This window comes from Suricata suricatta, chromosome 8 (genome assembly GCF_006229205.1).
Source record: "Suricata suricatta isolate VVHF042 chromosome 8, meerkat_22Aug2017_6uvM2_HiC, whole genome shotgun sequence".
NCBI classification, from domain to species: Eukaryota; Metazoa; Chordata; class Mammalia; order Carnivora; family Herpestidae; genus Suricata; species Suricata suricatta.
In genome coordinates this window covers 40143881-40164641 of record NC_043707.1, presented here as the reverse complement: position 1 = coordinate 40164641, position 20761 = coordinate 40143881, and the positions used below count along the sequence as shown (strand labels likewise).

Sequence of the window (20761 nt, the reverse complement as noted above, 5' to 3'; positions counted from 1 at the left end):
GCAGGATCTGAGCTGACAACACAGGGCCGATGAGGGTCTCAGTCTCATGAACTGTGAGATCATGACCTGAGCCGAAACCAGGAGTCCAACACTTAACTGACTGAGCCTCCCAGACATCCTGAATCACCATTTCTCTTTTTACATTTCCAGCAGATTTAATTTGCATGAAATATTAAAGTCATTGTTAATTAGAGACACCTAGGAAAGAGGCATTTAGAGTTAAGCATCAGAAAGAAAACTGACTAAGCAATACACTCGAGTGGCCAGATAATATTAGAGAATGTCCAAGCTATTTCTTTGTATTTTGTAGTTCCACGTCTGTTTGCCCCGACTCCAGTTGCTTCAGATTGAAATGTTTAGTCTTCTGTTGGCAGCTTATTTGGGAAATACTCTATGTTATGTTTTGACTGATGCTATCTAGAATGATTCCGAATAGCAGCTGAGATGTGTTGTATTTGTTAAAGCATCAAAATACATCGGAGTGCTACCTCTCTTGTCCTGTCCAGCGTGCTTCAGGGTGGCTTCCCTTCATTTTCACTGGAGCTCATATTTTGGCATTTCTTTTTTTTTTTTTTCAATGTTGATTTATTTTTGAGAGAGAAAGAGAGAGAAACACAACGCACGAGCAGGAAAGGGGCAGAAGAGAGAGCTTTGTGTCAGCACAGAGCCCAACAGGACTCAAACTCACAAACCGTGAGATCATGACCAGAGCCGAAGTCGTATGCTTAACAAACTGAGTCACCCAGATGCCCCGACATTTTGGCATTTCTAATGGACTTGGGTGACATATGCTATATGATGCCCTTCTGATATTTAAAATGAAGAGGTTTCAAGTCACGTAGCCAGAGCTGGTTGTCTATGGGGAAAAGTTTCAGAGCTTCATAAAGGTGGGCAGACAGTCATAGGCAGGGCCAAACAGCCATTTAGGAACCTCTGCCGCCCTCTGTCGGTCTGCGTCACTGTAATGGGAGCAGGTGGTTCTGATTTCTTCCTGCCGTTGACATTTGGGTGTGAGAACATTCCTGCAACCCCATTTTTCCAACAGGCAGCAGTCATAAAGATCTCTGTTCAGATACATATGAGTGAGCAGCATGTCAGAGGGGAAACATATTATTTGCTTTAAAAAAATTTTTTAACGTTTATTTATTTTTGAGAGAGCATGAGCGAGGGAGGGGTAGAAAGAGAGGGAAACAGAATCTGAAGCAAGCTCCAGGCTCTGAGCTGTCAGCACAGAGCACAATCCAGGGCTCAAACCCATGTACCAAAACCGACTGAGCCACTAAGGTGCCCTTGATTTGCTTTTTGATTGGATAAATTACTTAACTTCTCCAGATCTCAGTCTCCTAACCTCTGGCTGAGGTTGGATGGTTGGATCAGTTTATCTGTTGAGGTTCTTTCAGTTTTAACATTTTTTTAATGTTTTATTTATTTTTGATATATAGAGAGACAAAGCATGAGAGGGGAGGGGCAGAGGGAGAGGGAGACACAGAATCTGAAGCAGGCTCCAGGCTCTGAGCTGTCAGCACAGAGCCCGATGTGGGGCTCGAACCCACGAACATTGAGATCATGACCTGAGCCAAAGTCGGAGGCTCAACCAACTGAGCCACCCAGGCGCCACATTCAGCTATAACATTTAACTGTTCTTTGTTTTTAAGAGATGTGAATGCTCTATTTCCATTTAACCACCTGAATGTGTCTCAAGTCCATACCCTACTTAGTGCAAAGTTTACCTTTCACTCTTTAGATAGAGAAATTCCATAGTGGTAAGAACTCTTTTCCCTAATAGCTATTGGGGGTATTGACCAACGAAAATGAAAATCTTTTTTCTTAAGTTGTATTTACGTAAGTAATCTCTACATGCAATGTGCGGCTCAGACTCACTACCCCAAGATCAAGAGTCAAGCTCTTGAGCCAGTCAGGCACTACCCCCCACACCCTACTTTCTAATTACCAAACTGAATATCTTAAATTTTATTTTATTTTTATATTTTAATTTTTTAAATGTTGGTTTGTTTACTTTTGAAAGAGAGAGCAGGTGGGGCAGAGAGAGAGGGAGACAGACAATCCAAAGCAGGCTCTGAACCATCAGCATAGAGCCATTAGTACAGAACCCCACACAGGGATCAAACTCTTGAACCATGAGATCAGGATATGAGCTAAACTGGGATGTTCAACTGACTGAGCCACCCAGGCGCCCTTAAATTTACCATCTTAGCCATTTTTTAAACATTTATTTATTTATTTATTTCATTTATTTATTTTTGAGAGCAACAGAGTGTGAGCAGGGAAGGGCAGAGAGAGAGGGAGACACAGAATCCAAAGCAAGCTCCCGGCTCCTACCTGTCAGCACAGAGCCCGATGCGGGGCTTGAATCCACAAACCATGAGATCATAACCTGAGCCAAAGACAGACACTCAACTGACTGAGCCACCCAGGCACCCCTTCGTTTATTTTTAAAAGAAAGCATGCGAGTGTGAGTGGGGGAGTTGCAGAGAGAGGTAGACAGAGGGTCTGAAGCAGGCTCTGCACTGTCAGCAGAGCCTGAGGCGAGGCTCGAACCAATAAACCAGTGAGATCATGACCTGAGTTAAAGTCGGATGCTTAACTGACTGACCCACCCAGGTGCCCCATGAGTACCTTAATTTAACATAACATATATAAAGCTCTTAGAAAGGTACCTGGCTACACTGCGTGCAGTCAGTGGTAGTTGCTATTCATATGCTTGTTTATCTGTCAGATGGGAGAAGCCACCTACCTACCATTTGCGTCTATAAGGCTTCTTCAGTGCTTTGACTGTTTTGTTAATTCACTATTAAATACCTCCATTTCCATACAGAAATAGATATATATAATCTAATTTATAATTATTTTTCTAAGCTCCATAGATTTATTTAGACTTTCAAGATGCTTTCTGAAAAAAGAGTTCCATGATCAGATACTCTGGGGAAACTCAGCATATCTTACCTTCATTGGAGAATCACAGTGCTCATTAGCCTGGTGGGGTTTCTAATACTTCCTACAAAACAAGCAAAAAATTTAAGCACATTTAAACTGGGATTTTGAAAATACATTTCTGCATAGGGCCCATCCTTAGTGAAAGCTATTTGACATCTCAGTGAAGACATTTTAGAAAATACTGTTCTAAAACATTCACTATTTTCTTTTCTCCTCTGACTTAGCGTTGTTCATAAGAGCTTGCTTTAGAAACTGTTGAATCGAATTTCTTTTTTTAAGTTTTCCTAACCCTGATATTTATTATCAATTTCAAGGAGGCTGAAATTGTTAAAGTCCTATTTTTTAAAAAGCTGAAATTTCAAATTTACTGTTGTCATCTCTAGCTAATGCAGAGGAAATCATAGAGGGAAATTCCGCTGACTCATCAATCCAGCAAGTGGTGGGGAGCGGAAGCCAAAGGGTCATCACCATTGTGACTGATGGAGTCCCTCTGGGTAATATCCAGACTGCAGTCCCTCCGGGAAGCCTCGGCCAGCCATTCATTGTAACTGTGCAAGATGGACAGCAAGGTAAGTTATCCCATTTAGACAAATGTGTATTAAAAGATATTTCAGACGCTCCACATTCTTCTAAAAATGAGGCACTAAAGCAAGTAGTGGGACTAGGAGAATGCCAGATGTTCCAATATAGAAAGAGAAATAGAAATCAGGCTGGCAAAGCCTAATTTCCCTAATATATATAAAATTTGTGAGTAAAAGCCAATAATCTGATAGAAAAAAAAGAAGAAAGAGTATGAACCAATAGCTCATAGAAAATACTGGTAGATCTTAAAATATGGAAATATGTTCAACCTACTTCATATATAGCAAGAGAATGCAATGTAATACTGCACCGAGATACCGTCATAACAGTGTGTTGTCAAAGGTGAAGGGAAACGGGTACTTTTTACTTTTTTTTTTTGAAGTTTATTTTCAAGAGAGGGGGGCGTGAGTGAGGGAGGGGCGTAGAGAGAGAGAGACAGAGGATCGAAGTGGGCTCTGCAATCACAGCACAGAGCCCAGTGCGGGGCTCAAACTCACAAACCATGATTTCATGGCCTGAGCCAAAATCAGACGCCTAACCAACTGAGCCACCCAGGGGCCCAAAATAGATACTCTTATAAATCACTGGCTGGCTCATGCCATGGGTCTTGACCTAGGAGTTGTAACTTTGAGCTCCACGTTAGGTGTAGAGAATACTTAAAAATAAAATCTTAAAAAAAAAAAATCACTGGTTAGAGTGTCATTTAATGTATTCTCTAAAGAACAGGTTGCAATATCTGTCAATATTAAAGATACACATACCTTTTGTCTAAAAAGTTATTTTCTAAGAATTTATATTCATACACACAGAAGTGAAATATATACTAAGTTATTAATCACACCATTATTTGTAATCATCAGAGATGAAGCAGAACCTAAATGGATGGTGCTGTAGTTGTGGTGAACATAACAACCATAACAATGCGGGTAGGAGAGTTGCATCACCGTGTTGTACACTTGCAACTGATGTAACATTATGTGTCAACTGTACTCAAACATTTTTTCTTTTTTCTTTTTTTTTTTTTTAATTAGGCTTCACACCCAGCACAGAGCCCAACACAGGCCTTGAGCTCACAGTCCTGAGACCAAGACCTAAACTGAGATCAAGAGTCAGATGCTTGGGGCAAATGGGTAGCTCAGTCGCATCCACTCCTGGTTTTGGCTTGGGTCATGATCTCACAGTTCATGGGATGGAGCCCAGGTCGGGCTTTGTGTACAGTGTGGAGCCTGCTTGGGATTCTCTCTACCCCTTTCTCTGCCCTTCCCCCATGTGCTCTCCCTCTCTAAAAATAAATATTTACATAAATTAAAAGAGTTGGATGCTTCATCATCTGAGCCATTCAGGTGCCCCTAAACATTTACTTTTTTATGTATTTATTTTTAATGCTATTTATTTATTTTGCGAGAGAGCATGAGTGGGTTAGGAGCAGAGAGGGAGAGAGAATCCCAAGCAGGCTCCACTTTGTTAGCACAGAGCCCAACTTGGGGCTCAATCACAACCTGTGACATCATGACGTGAGCCAAAATCAAGAGTGGGGGGGTTAACCAACTGAGCCACCCAGGTGCCCCTAAAAAAAAAGTCTAATGAAAATGAAAAATGAAAACAACCTACGTATATACCAGTAGAGAACTGGATAAAGAAATTCTGTTATACCCATATGTTGGAATACTATGCAGTTATTTAAAAACAATGAGGAAATGCCTTGTATACTAGCATGATCTTATCTCTGAACTGTATTGTGAAGTTACAGGAGCAAGATGCAGGACAGTGTGTAGAATATGCTGCATTTGTATTTTTTAAAAAGAGGGATATCTATGTATATTTGCTAATATATTCATAGACTTAGACCAATCCTGGAAGAACATTTGAGAATAGTATTGATAACACTGGCTGCCTCCTGAGATGGTACATGGGGATGGATGGGAGGCTTTTCATTATATATACTTTAAGCTTTTAATTTTTGAACCATATGAATGTATTACTTATTCAAGAAATACATCAGTAATTTTTTTTTAAAGAAAGAAACTAATCATTACAACTTCATTCCTTAAAAATATTGGAGTTTAGGGGCTCAGTCACTTGAGCATCCAACTTTTGATCTCAGCTCAGGTCTTGACCTCAGCTCAGGTTGTGAATTCAAGCCCCATGTGGGGCTCTGTGCTGGGAGTGAAGCCTACTTAAAAAAAAAAAATATTGGAGTTTGAAAAGAGGAGAGTTGGGGCACCTGGGTGGCTCAGTCAGTTGAGCATCTGGCTTCAGCTCAGGTCATGATCTCACGGTTTGTGGGTTTGAGCCCCGCATCGGGCTCCGTGCTGACAGCTCAGAGCCTGGAGCCTGCTTCAGATTCTGTGTCTCCCTCTCTCTCTGACCCTCCCCTGCTTGCACTGTCTCTGTCTCTCAAAAATAAATTTTTTAAAAAACATTAAAAAAATAAAAAAAATAAAAGAGAAGGGTTAGTTTATTGCATTTGAGTCACCAAAATTTTGATTTGGCCTAAATAATGATAGAGATGTTATAAATTTCAAACTGTTTAAATTGGTGAATCTCTGCAGTATAGGAAGAAAGAGTAGATCTTAAAGCTTTATAATCCGAGTTTTTTTTTTAATGTTTTTATTTATTTTTGAGAGACCAAGAGAGACAGCACGAGAAGGGGAGGGTCAGAGAGAGAGGGAGATACAGAATCTGAAGCAGGCTCCAGGCTCTGAACTAGCTGTCGGCACAGAGCCCGACGTGGGGCTTGAATCCACAATTGTGAGATCATGACCTGAGCCAAAGCAGAACGCTCAACCGACTAAGCCACCCAAGCGCCCCTAAAAAGTAAAAAAAAAAAAAAAAGAACATTATATAAATGGAATCGTGTAATACAACTTTTTGAGATTGGGTTTTTTTCCCTTGGCCTAATTCTCTTAAGAGCTATCCAAGTTGCTGTTTGTATCAGTAGTTCATTCCTTTTTTATTGCTAAACAGTATCCATGGTATGGAGTTTAACCCCTCATTGAAGGACATTTAAGTTGTTGCTAGTTTTGGACTATCTATGAATAAAGCTGTTATGACCAATACTGTGCAGGATTTATGGGAACATAAATTTTCAGTTTTCTTTCTGGGATAAATGCCCAAAAGTGCAATTGCTGGGTTGCATGAAAAGTGCATGTGTAGTTTTATAAGAAACTGCCAAACTGTTTTCTAGAGTGACTGTGCCATATTACATTCCCACCAGCAATTTATGAATAATCCAATTTTTCCACATCCTCGTCCTGAGATCCTCGTCAGCATCTGGTGTTTTCACTATTTTTTTAAAATTCTAGCCTTTCCGGTAGATGTGTAGTGTGTAATGTGTGTTGACCCTTCTCTCACTTATCTATAAGTATCTAATTAGATACAATGACTAGCAAACTGATTTCATGTGAAGTTTCTCAAAAATCTTATGTAAAGACCTCAGGCCACCTTTAGCCAAGTCACTCCTAAAGAACTGTAAGCTGGGGCACCTGGGTGGCTCAGTCGGTTAAGTATCCGACCTCAGCTCAGGTCATGATCTCACCGTTTGTGAGTTTGAGCCACGCGTTGGGCTCTGTGCTTACCGTGCGGAGCCAGGAGCCACTTCAGATTCTGGGTCTCCCCCTCTCTCTGCCCCTCCCGCCACCTCTCTCAAAAATAAATAAACATTAAACAACAACAACAACAAAGAATTGTAAGCTTATTGCCCATAGCTTCTAACCTAGACTTAGACATCTTTATATCAGAGCCTCAGACCTAGGCATTAACTGCATAGCTTCCAGACTTCCTTCTCTAATCCTTTCTGTTCCTCTCTGGAAGGCCATGCTTTACCTGTTGATTCTGAAATCTAAAGGGATATGAACAACAAGATTTCAGATAACATTTCAGTTTATTTTCTAATTTGAAGCAAGCAGTAGGAGTCAGTGAGGTGCCTGTCAGTGCAGAGCCTGCTTAGGATTCTCTTTCTCCCTCTCTCTCTGCCTCTCCCCTGCTTGCATTCTCTCTCAAAAGAAATTTTTAAAAAATCTTTAAAAGAAGTGACACCTCTTTGTTTTACTCTGTATTCATCACCTCCAATTGGTGTGCTTTGGCTTGTAGTTCTAACTGTACCTGCTGGTCAGGTTGCAGAAGAGACTGTAATTGAAGAAGAAGAGGATGAAGAGGCAGAGAAGTTGCAGCTAACTAAGAGGCCGAGGACAGAGGGGACAGCAAACAGTGCGGAGGAAAGCAAGGTAACATAGTTAGGAGTGGAAACAGAGGAGAAGGAAAAGAATCAGAAGGCAAAGCTTTGGAGGCCTGAAACCTTCTTTATATTTTGTCCACTCCCCAGATGACCGGGGGTCAGCATGTCTCCCCTGGTGGTGACCTGCTTTCCTTTTCCAGGAGGGCGCTGAGCGACAGCTCCTTCAGCGGCAGCTCCAGGAGGCCAATCGCAGAGCTCAGGAGTACCGACACCAGCTCCTGCGGAAGGAGCAGGAGGCCGAGCAGTACCGCCTCCGGCTAGAGGCCCTGGCCCGGCAGCAGCCCGACGGAGTTGACTTCACCATGGTCGAAGAGGTGACGGCAGTCGATGCTGTCGTAGTCACAGAGGGAGAGACAGAAGTGACCAGGGCAGGAAGGACGACAGAGCCTCATCCTGGAGTTTCCATGGAAACTGTGTCATCTTAACATGCAAGGGCCACAACATGTACTACGTCTGTCTTTTCCCTTTTTTAAAAAGAAAATACAGAGGACACACAGTGTACAAAAATTAAGAATGTCCTAAAGAAGAAAACCATAGTGGGATCTAGTGCTCGGACTCAGGAGGGCTTGCTATGCACCTGGAAAATTCAAACACATTTAGAGGAGCACTTCTTCTGAGGGACCAAAAGAGTAAGGACCAAATTTCCAGCTCCCATCATTGCTTTAAGCTTCGAGATAAAGGAGTGCTGGATATTGTGGGTTGATTGTTTTTTAAATAACTGACTTTCCAGCAGAAGATTTTAAGGTAACATTCCTAGTGTGAACGCACACAGGGCCTTTAATAACTGTACCATCAAGTGACCTTATAACCTGCCTTATATTTACACGTACCTGGTAGAGAAGACAACTACCTGGGAGGGGTTAGGAGCAAGCGCTGGGAAGAGGAGGAAATCTGTCCCACTCCCGAAGAGCAGACCGTCCCCTCCGTCCCGAGGCCACTTCACTGGAAAGGAACTGGCAGTTGCCTCACTAACCCTGCATCCATCATGTGTCCATAGTTCAGATGCCAGTTTAAGAAACTTAAGTGGAATATTTAAAAACGGAAAGGAAAGAAAACGTGTTTCTGTGGGAGAAGTGTGTGTCCGTCCAGAATCCTCCGGGCTGTGCTTCCCAGCGCTGGCAGGGGCCAGAGAGAGCTGGTGCGGTTATGAAGCCACCTGGTCTCGAGATACACACTTTGCTCTGGCTGGATTTCAGAGAATCACCGTCAGGATGGTCATCTGTTGCTAGAACAACTTGCTTCCAAACATTTATTTATCTAATATCATGGTTTAATATCAACTTTTTCATTTTGTAAAATTTTGTTGGGTTTTCTAAGTGTGCCTTTCTGTGGAGTTCACGTGGCAGCCTCTTCACTGCAAAAAAGGAAGTCAGCGGAGAGGTGGATGCTGAAGGGGTTGGTGGAATTTTGTTTCTGTTTCACTTCTGATGAATAACGTGTTCTGCTTCCCGAAGGTCGAGCCCGCACAGGGCTGGTGTGCTTTTCAGTGCTCAGTGTGCATGTGGCAAAGGGAGTGAAAACGGGCCGTGCCATGGAGTAAGGAACCGCGAGTTTCAGCCTGAGAACTTTGTCCGACTCCCCTCTCTACCGCTATCCTGCTCCCGCTGCCTGCATGCTATAGGAAAGTGGTTCATTACTGGGTTTCCTTTGTGTGCCAGTTTGGAGGCTTGTTTTTTTTCCCCTCCCAAAAGAAAGGCCGGGGGGGGGGGGAGGATGGCTGGAGAGAGAGAGACAGGTTGTGGAGAGGTTATATTACAGAAGTTACTGCTTTTGAAATTGGGCCCCCATCATTCTCGACCTGCTTGCTTGCTTTATTGTAAATTAGAAGAAACCAGAGGGAGATATGCCAAGTAAACATTTGAATGACTGTTTAGAATACGATTTTCTTAATTAGCAATCATGGGGAAAACATACATTTTTAATTTGGGATAAAACTTGACAGTTAACATGGCTCTATTTACCTTGATTAGTGAAGTAATTTGCTGCAGTTTTCCAGAGGTGCAGAATCACTTGGGGCTCAAAATAGGTGGAAAACGTAACTCCCCAAACCAGATTTAGCAAACAGAATTGGCTATTAGAGGCTTATGGGCAAAAATACCAGTTTTGAAATAAATCTTGGCTTTGGCCACCATGACTGGGTTTTCTCCAGAGACTCAGGGTCTGGAGGACGGTGGAGTGAGTGCAGTGGGGGAGCGCAGGTCAGGGGGAGGGTGAAATGGTGCCATCTGCTGTCACATCATCCTTTTTTCTTATTTTTCTTTTTTTCTTTTTTTTTGCTCCTGATGCTTTTCTTTTCCCTGAGCCCCCTTGTGAACCAGGTGCTAACAATAAGCTGCTATTGTGTGCTTTCGCAGAGCCTCAGCTTAGCCACAGGGATGGAGGGAGCAAGGATCATTTCAGATTTGCTGTGTGGATGTTAACTTGTGTATATATTGACTTTAATTCCTTCCCCCGCCTTTCCTGTGAAGGGGGTGGAAGTTAACTCTGCAGAAGATATCAAGGCCCAGCCTCCTCACCCCCTGGGGTAGCCTCTGAATTGGGGGCAGGAGTTGCCGTCCAACACTGCCCGGGGACCCTAGAGTCCTTACTGCTTTGGTTTAGAAATTCTTACTATTCTCTTTCTGTAGGAGGCAGTCATTCTCACCTAGAAAAATCTTTAATACAGTCCAAGTCATTTTTGATGGTGAGGTCTCTGAGATAGGGAGTTGGGATAGGGAAAGAGAAAAGAGAAATGTCTGGAAAGGGGTGGGTAGCAAAAAGGTATTTGTTGTTATTTACTTGAAATACACCTTCTGGTATTCCAAGGAAAGGAAATAAGATTTGATCTCCAATTGTATTGCCTTGGAGAGAATGGTAGGTCAGGATCACGAGGTAGTAAGAAGTTAAATATTAAATGCATTTATGGCAATGCCATTTTATGATTTTGCATATCTTTCTGGATCAGCAATGGATGTTGGGAAAATGTAGCTAGATCCTCTGGGTTGGTGGATTCAACTGGTTTATTGGCAAAACTGGATTACGGAGAATCAAATAACATTCAGGCAGTTCAAAGTTAGTACTTAAGCGGAGAAACCTGGAACCCAGGATGATATCTTACCTTAAAATAAACTTGCTTTAACAGTATCAGTATTAATATATGAATTGTAGACTCGACAGTTGATTTTGGTCTTAAGCCTTCCCCCAAAAGAGAGAAAGAAAGAAATCTTAATATTTCTGTTCTTGCTTCTGGCTTCAGGGAAATTACTTATAAATATATAAACACTTCCTATCACTACCTCTGTGGGATCTCTTAATTGTAATGTCGGAGTTGAAGTCTCCTAATGGAAATACGGGAGAACTTGACTTTAGAATTCCTATGTTTTGAACCCAGTGCCTTAAAAGATGTTTTTTCCTCTCTGTCAGAGCCATGTGTAGTTATTTTTGGCATTGCCTTTCCCCCTTCAGCCTTACCATTGAATTATTAACATTTTTGTGTCTGCTCAGTAGTGTTAGAAATCTATGGCATACAAAATGACTTCTTTTCTTTATGTTGATGTAAAAGAAATGAATTTACCAGAGGGCTCTGTGACCAAGGCCTTTTAAAAACCCTTTTGTCGGGTGTGTATTTGTGTGTATGTTTCTAAATACACACGGATTTTTCCCACTTTTCTCTTTATTTGAGGCTCCACTCTAAAGTACCTGGGATAACCTGGAAATACTTTCATTTCATTAAACACATTAGAGAGGGTTTCTGCGGCTTTGCGAAAGCGGCGGAAGAAGGAAGGGCCTTACTTGGACCCTTCTCTGCGAGATGCTCAGGCAGGGACAATGAGAAATCCTAGGACCAAAGCCCCAGGGAGAACCAGTCTCTGGCTTTACAGAGATTTGTTTGGCCTGTGGTGTGAGGACACTGTGTGGGCTGAAAGGTGCTGGCCAGTGCCAGGTAGGGGCGGGGCTGCCCTTCTGAGGAGCCGGCCCCCTTGTCTGCTCCTGGGGCAGCAGGTAGGCGTTTTGACTGGCACTTATAGAATCCCTTACCCCTCTGTACAGGAAAGAAGCCCTGGAAAGGGCCTTGGCACAAGAGCAGGCATTCGGTATGCCCGCTTTCCCAGCTCAGAAGCCTCATCCCTTTGAGAAAGGATCCTTTTGAGAGAACATGTGTGGCGCTCTCCCAAACGTCATCATGGTCTTCCAGAGCTGGAGGATTTCAGGCGCACAGTAAACTCTTCCCCGAAGTCAAATATTGACTAGGAATTCGTGTTTATCCAAATTTACTGGACAGTGCTTGTGCAGACATCTCTGTATGGCCAGAAAAGGAGATTCAGAATGGGATATATGTGGTGAATAGTTTCTGGGTTAGTACCCTGTTCCCATGCCAGTGTGTTTCCCAAGAGACCAGGAGCAAGAAGGATGTGAATTCGAATTAAGTAGTTTTGAGCCTCTGGTAATGAATTCCCCCTCCACCCCTTGGCATTCCTAGACCCGTGGTAGCAATCTGGCTTGTTAATGGCAGGAAATCGTGATTCCCTATCTCTCTCTCCTCCCCCTTCCTCTCTAACTAGTTCTGCTTCTGTGACCCCATTGTTCTTATCTCACTGAGTCTTTCCCAGGCATTAATACTTAATTAACAGGTCATTTCTAATCTCTGGGCCTGTCTTTCCTCTTTCCACTCCCCTCCTTCCCTATTACATATTTTCTGTTTATTCTGAAATGGTTTGTTTCTGACAATTAATCTAGGTCACACCCTATATCCTGTGCTTCTTAGTTGCTTTCAGGCATCTTGCTCTATCAACGGTAACTAATGATAGCAGCTCCCTTCTCTGGCTTTTTCCTGTGAACTGTCCTCCTGTCAAGGTCATCCATGTTGGTGGAGGAGAGAAAGAGAGTGGGTGGGGTACCTAGATTCTTCTGAAAATGTCCTCAGTTTTTCAGGTTTTTTGACAGCTTTATGTACAGTATGTTTTAGGAAAGCTTAAATATACTTCTTTGTTAATTTAGGATTTTAATAAGGTTTGATTTTGATAAGGACGATTGCGTGTATGTGTGTGTGTGAACCTTTGTGTGTATATATACCCATACAAATCTATATTATATATACAAATTTTGTATTATCATTTAAAATAAAGCTGTTTCTTAATAAAATGTCAAAGTCTTCCCATTTCAGGGTGTCATTAATGTTTCCATCTCCCGGGTGAAAATTGTATCTCGTTCCTGATCACAGCTAAATCTCAACAGGAAGTTTTCTCTGTGCAGCTGAGCTAATGAAGGCCAAGCAGGGGGAGGGTGTTGGGGGGTCTCTGCTGAGCCATTCACAGCATCTGCTCATCTAGCTACTCCTAAGCTGGTATTCTTAACGGGCAGAGCAAGTAGTGGTAAGGACTGAAGCGAGAATGGAGAGAGATTTTGACTGGCTTGTTAGATTTACATCTTCCTCCTTTCTGTCAAGTCCCTCAGTCCCTTCCCTTAAAGCAAACACCTGGCTGAAGATGATGATTCTGTGCCTTGTGTGGGAGTAAAGTCAATGCTAAGATATGAGGTGGGGGAAGGGCGTGAGGGTCCAGGAGGCCTGGAAATAGATTTGCTCTGAGGGCTCCTCAGCTACTCTTGGTTAATAAGTTGCTCTTTTGCTATATTGGTCCAATACAGCAGACGTGTATTAAGTAAATTCAAGTTACATTCTGGTTGTAGCACCCCCATCCCCTGCCCACTAAGGACTAGGGCTGAAGAGACCCTTCTGCCTGGATAGACAGGGCCTCTGTCCAGAGTGCAGTGTTCTCAAAAGCTCCACTGGCAGTGAAGGATGTCTTTTTTTTTTTTTTTTTTTTTTTTTTTGAGAGAGAGACAGAGAGAGCAGCCTCTATAATTCACTCAGAGCCCAACGCAGGGCTCAATATCACAATCGTGAGATCATGAACTGAGCAGAAATCAAGAGTTGGACACTTAATGGACTGAGCCACCCAGGCGCCCGAGGATGCCTTTCTTAAATAAAGGAGGCATACCAAAGCCAAAGCCAAGGACATTTAAGAATCTGTATTCAACAAGTAGCACCTCCAAGGCAAGGCTCTCCAAGTCAGTATTCAGGAAATTGAACACCTTCTGCATGTAGAAAGTAGTTGTTTTTTTATAAATATAGAGAGAGTCAAAAAGTCCTGTGTACGTATTAGTTATACAGTACATCTGTAGGGTACCTCATAAAAGTGTTTACAGCCCTTGTTCTGCTGAGAGGGGAGCAGGACTGAGGCTTGAGAAACAAAGGAAAGTCTTGCTGAATTAAAATCCGAGTGATAGAAGTCATCAGGAGTACAGGAAAGCTGGGAGGGAAGTGGAGAGATGGGAACCTAGAATTCTCCGAAGGGTAATATTCTTAAAGGATGGGAAAGAAACATGTATTAGGGCAACTCTCCTGAGACTTCCTCTGTGAAAAGAGCCCTCTGCTTCATAAAGATCAGTTGGGAGCATCTTAGGGAAAACCACAGCTAGGTACAGTTTGTGCAAGATGTCTGACAGGTACATAGAGTAAGTTTGTTATGACTATAAGGGACAACTTGAAAAACAATGGAACTAGGTAACCGGAAAATCAATAGTAATGTCCAGTAGGCAATATAGGTGTTAAAAATGTTAAACAAAACAAAACAAAACTATAAGGCACCCCTGAGCAAAGCATCGGGCTGCACTCTGCTACCATAACCAGTCCTAAAGTTTAAGGAAGTTCTTGGGGCGCCTGGATGGCTCAGTCGGTTGAGCGTCTGGCTTCAGCTCAGGTCATGATCTCACAGACTATGAGCTTGAGACCTCATAGAAGTCGGCCTCTGTGCGGACAGCCCAGAGCCTGGAGCCTGCTTCCGATTTTGTGTCTCCCTCTCTCTGCCCCTCCCCCACTCATGCTCTATCTCTTTCTCAAAAATAAATAAACATTAAAAAAAAAAAGAGTTGCATGCTCTACTGACTGAGCCAGCCAGGTGTCCCTATGCTGCACATCTGCCACAGAGCTAGGCATTGCGCAGACGCACAAACATACTGTCTTGCAAGGTATGTATTATCCTCAGAATATAGATTAAAAAAAACCAAACAGATTGTGACTGCCCAGAGTCCCTCAGCTTTAAAAATATATATACTTTCTAAAACCACCATTTTGGGGCATCTGGGTGGCTCTGTTGGTTTGGGTGTCCAACTCTTAATTTTGGCTCAGGTCATGATCCCTGCGGCAAGCTCCACACTGAGCGTGGAGCCTACTTGTGATTTTTTTCTCTCTTTCCCTCTGCCCCTTCCCACACTTGATCGCTCGCTCTCGGTTTAAAAAAACCTAAAAATAAAAAATAAAACTACAGTTTCTACATTGTTATTGGTGTTCTTTCCTCTTTAATCCATCCTTTAGTCAAAACAGGAGTTTACTCACTTAGCCTTGGGCAGGTAGTTAAGAAACAGGGGTGACGTAACTTCAGGCAGCCTTTTTTTTCCTGCAAACTCAAGGTCAGTTTTGTTCCAGAACAATTCAGAAGGCACTGGATGTCCACAAAGTTGCTGGCCAGCAATACTTGAGCAGAGAGTCAGAGGTCACTTCTCTTGTGAAGAACAAATGGGGTCTTCAGCTCTAGGTATGCTGGATGGCTTCTATCTTTTCTTCTAGATTACCCCCCTCCCTCTATGTCTTTTTCTCGGTCCTGGGAGGCTGGCCTGCATGACTTTCATCAGTGGGCTCCCTGTACTTCGGATTCCACTTGGAGGAGAAACAAAACCTGAAATCAGTATATGGATTTCCCAGGTTCCAGTCACTGGGGTCCCCTGAGCCTACCCGTATCCTTTGGTTAAAGGTTCCTGCTCCTCTCAAGGCAGTCTCTCGAACAACCACTATGTCCCTTTATCCTTTCAGGCCCAAGGCTGTTTCTACCCTCTAGTTATTGACATATTCCTTGCCCACACTTTAAAATCAGTCCTTTGTGGGCACCTGCATGGTTCAGTCAGCTAAGCGGCCAACTTCATCTCAGGTCATGACCTCACAGTTATTAAGTTTGGTCCCAGCGTTGGGCTCTGTGCTGACAGCTCAGAGCCTGGAGCCTGCTTTGGATTCTGTGTTTCCCTCTCTCTCTGTTCCTCCCCCACTCATACTCTATGTGTATGTCTCTCTCTCAAAAATAAATAAGCATTAAAAAAATAATAAAAATAAATAAGTAAATAAATAAAATCAGTCCCTGGTTATTTTGAGCATGTTGTCTCCTTCCTGTTAGGACCTTAATATATGTGGTAGAGGAAGACAATCTTTTGGACTCCTAGGTTTCAAATTTTATCCACGTACTTCAGCCTTACTCTCATGCATATAACCTTAAATTCTTATGAGTCAACAGTTTTGAAGGGGCAACTGCTGGATTAAGTAGCAGAAAGTGACTCATACCTGTGTGGTTCCCAAGTGTGGGGTAGTGCCATCGAGAAGACATAAATCTGAGAGACAATAATAGCTCAGGCCCCTGTGACTTAGTTCCCAAAGAACCCAAGATGCTGAACAGCTTTTTAAGCTTTGCAACTGTGGAACCTTCTGTGTTTCAGATCCCCAAGGCCTTACATAAGCTGATGGACTCCGCCCACTGGGGCCTGGTTTCTCCAGAACCTCTCAGGGTACCTGGAAGAAATCAGCGCAGAAATCCCTCAGGCTGACAACTTTATCCTCTCACTGGCACATACTGGTTTTTTCTAAAGACAAAGTTTGAACTAAGATTCTAATTTTGTTTTCTTTAGTTTTTAATTTTTTTAATGTTTATTTGTTTTTGAGAGGGAGAGAGAGTATGAGCCAGGGAGGGGCAGAGAACGAGGGAGACAGAGGATCCCAAGCAGGCTCCTCACTGACAGCAGAGAGCCCCAAGCAGGGCTCAAACTCATGAACTGAACCATGAAATCATGACCTGAGCTGAAGTTGGACACTTAACCAACTGGGCCACCCAAGTGCCCCTCCAATTTTATTTTTAAAAGTTTGTTTGTGTATGTATGTATGTATGTATGTATGTATGTATTTTTTGAAAGAGAATCCCAAGAAGGCTCCACACTGCCAGCACAGAGCCCCATCTAGGGCTCAAACCCGTGAACTGAGAGATCATGACCTGAGTCAGATTCTCGGAGCGACTGGGTGGCGCAGTCAGTGAAGCGTCCAACTTTGGCTCAGATCAGGATCTCACTGCTTGTGAGTTCAGGCCCCAAGATGGATTCTGTGCTGACAGCTCAGAGCCTGAAGCTTGCTTCGGATTCCATCTCTGTCTCTTTGCCCCTCCCCTGCTCGTACAGTCTCTCTCTCTCTCTCAAATATAAACATTAAAAAAAACTTTTTTTAAAAGTCAGATGCTCAACAGACTTATCCCCTCAGGCGCCCCAAACTAACATCCTAATTAAAAAAAAAAACAGTATCTCTTTTGCCTCGGGCAATGTGTAACCGCCTAATAGTTCTGGAGAGACTGACCTTTAGACCTAGTTTAGAGGGGAAACTTAAAGCCTGTCATGGTGTCTGCTAGGTTCAGACTCGTGTTCTTACATTCCCCCTCGGTCTTGTAATACCCTTAACATTCCTAAGGGCAGGCCTATTGCTTAAGGCTAGTTACGCCCTGTGTGAGGGTCCTGGGTCCTGGGTCTACTCTGTGATTGGTTAACACTCTAAATGTTGTAATTGGATAAACCTGCTGTCAATAATATTGTGTAATAATAATTGGATCACTGTACCTATGTCACAATTTCCTGTAACTCCCCCTTCCCAAACTCATAAAAGCCCTGCCCCACCTTTGTTCGGGGCTCTCAGCATGGATCCACCACGCCGGTAAAGTCTGTGAGCCCGAGTTTAGGCCCCTGCGAGCCTAAACCCGTAATTAGGCCTTTGCTTTTGCAAAAAAAAAAAAACCAAAAAACAAAAAAAACCAGTATCAACATTATCGTTAATTATCCTTAAATTAAGTATTTGAGTATCCTTAAATTAAGGGTCATGTTTATCCCTTTGTTGTCAGTGACAATAGTTTGAATTCCTTCCCTTAGTTTATTCACTACTCTCTGCCAGGATGAGGTATTTCATGAGTATTAACGAATTGCATCCTTAGTACTAATCTATATTTGGGGCAAATAATCTTTCCTCCAAAGCACTTAATTTAAACCTATATATTTATATGGTGATTTATTACAACCCGCCTCTTGCCATATGTCCTTTACACGCTTTACAAAAGAAACTGAGGCTCCGAGGTTAATTGAATTGCCAAGGTCACACACTAAACTATTAAGTGGCAGAGTCCAGGGACTTTCCTTCTCAGGGCAGCACAGTTGCCTTCACCAGCCCTGAGAAGGTTCTGAGAGTCCAGTTCAGGCGCTCTTGGCTAGAGAAGGCGCCATACTTTGTAGATGTTAATCAATGAAAACCCTTCCTGATTAAAATGAAGCCAGGACTTTAACCCGTAAATTGCTGCTGCCTGCACAGAGTCACGGGATTAACGTCTCTTGCACCTCTTTTTTGAGTCTATATTTAAGCCTAAGGATCATCTACCTCTTTCCTGTGACCATTTTCAGGGAAAGAACTGAAGTATTTTGAGACTTGTCCCAAAAACAGAAGGCCGAGAAAGGATGTGGCCCTCCCATTTTCCTTTGTCGTGGCTTGAACACCTTGGTCTGAAGAGGATAACGAAGTCAGGTGTTTGGAAAGACTCCCCACTCCTTCCTTGCCCTCCTTCACTATCTAGGGGAAGTGGCAGTGGTTTGCAAGCATCTTGGTTTAAGTAAGGCATCCAGAGAGGGGGAAATGAGGACCTAAAGGACCTCTCCAACCTGGGGAAAGACGCTCCAAGCCGAGAGGGTAGACTGCAGAGAGCAAATACGACAGAACAAGGTGTGAGGCAAGTTCAGACGGCAATTTTTAAGAAACCTTGAGGGTAAAATCTATTAAGGAAGACTGTAAGGATACAAAGGGAAACATTGCTTCCTAGAAGATTGCAAAGTTAGGACACCTAAGCATCAGTTTGGAGGAATCACCATCTCAAAAGGTACCACGCTTTCTCCTTTTGAAGTAGTTTTACATACACTATCATGATTTGAGCCTCTCAAACAATCCCATTTTTCAAATGAGGAAACAAGCTCAGGGCAAAATTCTGACCTGTCAGGATTACAGGTAGTAAGGGGAGGAGCGAGAAATAATCTCGGTTCCTCACCCAATTGTTCTCGGCGGTTTCCCACCAACGGCCCCTCCGCGGCACCACCGGCCAATGGACTGCCAGGGCTTCCTTAGCTGCAGGGCTCGGGCCGGCCTCCAGGCGGCGCCAAGGGGACGGCGGCCGACGACTAACTGGGCGGCTACTCGCGGCACACGCCGGCAAAACCCCGGGCTTGTAAATCGGCAACTCCAGGTAGTGGGCGGGGCAGACGGTCCTGTCCGCCTCTCCTATTGGTCCCAGGGGTAACAGACAGGTACCTTCAGCCATCCCCGGCTAGAGGAACGACCGAGTGGGCGGGCACCCGCCCGCTGATCCTCGGCGCGGGGGCTGGAGTGCTGCCCGAGGCTCCGCAGGAGGAGGCCACGCATGCGTGCGAGGGAATACACGCTCGGGATACTCCCTCTCGCTCTGCCAACGGGGACTAACTGCTCTTCAGAACACTACCCAGGGTAGCCCTTGCCTCCAACAGCGCGGGCTCCTTTGCTGTTCTTCGCCGCCTCCCTGTCACGCGACCCAGACTCAAAATTCTTTAGGACAAGATTTCCTGTTGTGAAACTTAAATCACTTGCGCAGCAGCTTCATTTTATTTCTCAAAGATGCCCTCCCCCCACCCCATGGAACAAGCCATGAAAACGTCCTCGATCCGGGAACGTGCGCTGGTGCCCTCCCCACCCCACCTAAGCTCTGCCGTAGGTCTCCTGGGCCCGGGTTCATCTGCACACACCATTTCTTCGCCAGCCTCCTTCAGGAAACCTTTCCTGATTAACCCCGGTGGGACCGCAGCCGTCCCAATTACTCGGGAGAACGCAAGGCCAAGAGAAAGGCCGAGATCTGGGGGCAGCGGCGCCCGGCGAGCCGACCGGTTCCCGCCCCACCCCCTCCGCTAGGAAAGGCAGGCACGACTCGGGGACAAAGCTGTATTGGGAAGCGGAGGCTCCTACACAGTAGGAGGAGGCACGTCCCGGGAGGCCCGGGGACTATACATAGCGCGCGCGCGGCCCCAGCCCCGTCGGTCCATCCGTCCGTCCTGCGGCCCGCCCGCGGCCCAGTCTGTGGAGGAGGCCCGAAGGGGCGAGTTAAGGCAGCTTGGCTGAGGGAAGGGGGAGTGGGAGTGCGCTGGGTCCCCCTCGAAAAGCTGGCTCACTGAGGGGGCGAGCTTCTCACCTCCCACTCCTCTCTCGAGGACAGGGGGAAAGACAGTCAATAAATAAACCCGAAGCGGGCTGGGGCCCCGGGAGACTCTCAGAGTCCAGAAAGGCTGGAGGTGTGGAACGCGGAGAGAGGGAGGGGTTTTGTCCTTGAAGACGCCTCCATGCGGTCAGCCTCGGCGCGCGCGGGCCTCAAGGGCCCAATTCGAGGACGTGGCGCAGCTCCCTCTAAAAGTTAAAGTGGCTGCCGTTGGGGACGGTCTGCTGCGAGGGGGGCGCGCCGAGGGGCGGCTTCGGGGACAGCTGGGGCTTCTCGACGTCCACCCTCTTTAGGGCGCGGCCCCGATAGCCCTCCTGCCGGCCCAGGTACTGGAGGTGTCTGCCGGGCCCCCCGCAGTACCTGGAGGGGCCCCCAGAGGGGACCCGAGTCAGCAGGGCGGGAGGCGCACGGTGAGTGGGGAAGGGCATTCTCCGGCTGCCCCCAACCCCTAGCCGGGGAGCGGGGGCGGACAGCGCGGGCCGCGGGGACGGGGCCGCGCACTTGCCCTCGGGGGGCACGTCCAGCCGCAGTGGCGGCCCACACTCCCGGGGGAGGAGGCTGGAGCCCGCAAAAAGTGGGGGCGTGGGGACGGGCTCTGGCGGGAGCGCCCGCGAGGTAAAGATGGCGGGGGGCTCGGCCCCCTTCCGCGGTGGCT

The 20761-nt window shown here is 45.0% G+C and overlaps 2 protein-coding genes across 15 annotated transcripts in view; one reads left to right on the top strand and one right to left on the bottom strand.

The window, feature by feature from the left end:
• Positions 1–11769, top strand: part of GABPB2 (GA binding protein transcription factor subunit beta 2) — a 33460-nt gene extending 21691 nt beyond the window's left edge. For 7 of the 8 annotated variants that reach the window (XM_029948684.1, XM_029948685.1, XM_029948686.1 and 4 more), the window contains 3 exons: positions 3339–3524; positions 7630–7763; positions 7915–11769. In XM_029948684.1, the coding sequence (XP_029804544.1) occupies positions 3339–3524; positions 7630–7763; positions 7915–8199 (605 nt within the window). In that variant the 3' untranslated portion in view covers positions 8200–11769. Of the gene's footprint in view, positions 1–3338; positions 3525–7629; positions 7764–7861 lie in introns of all 8 variants that reach the window. The other variant, XM_029948689.1, reaches the window with a different exon arrangement.
• Positions 11770–19821: 8052 nt separating this feature from the next.
• The window catches only part of SEMA6C (semaphorin 6C), a 24807-nt gene continuing 23867 nt past the window's right edge, over positions 19822–20761 (bottom strand). For all 7 annotated transcript variants that reach the window (XM_029948644.1, XM_029948645.1, XM_029948649.1 and 4 more), the window contains one exon: positions 19822–20761. In XM_029948644.1, coding sequence (XP_029804504.1) covers positions 20295–20761 — 467 coding nt within the window. In that variant the 3' untranslated portion in view covers positions 19822–20294.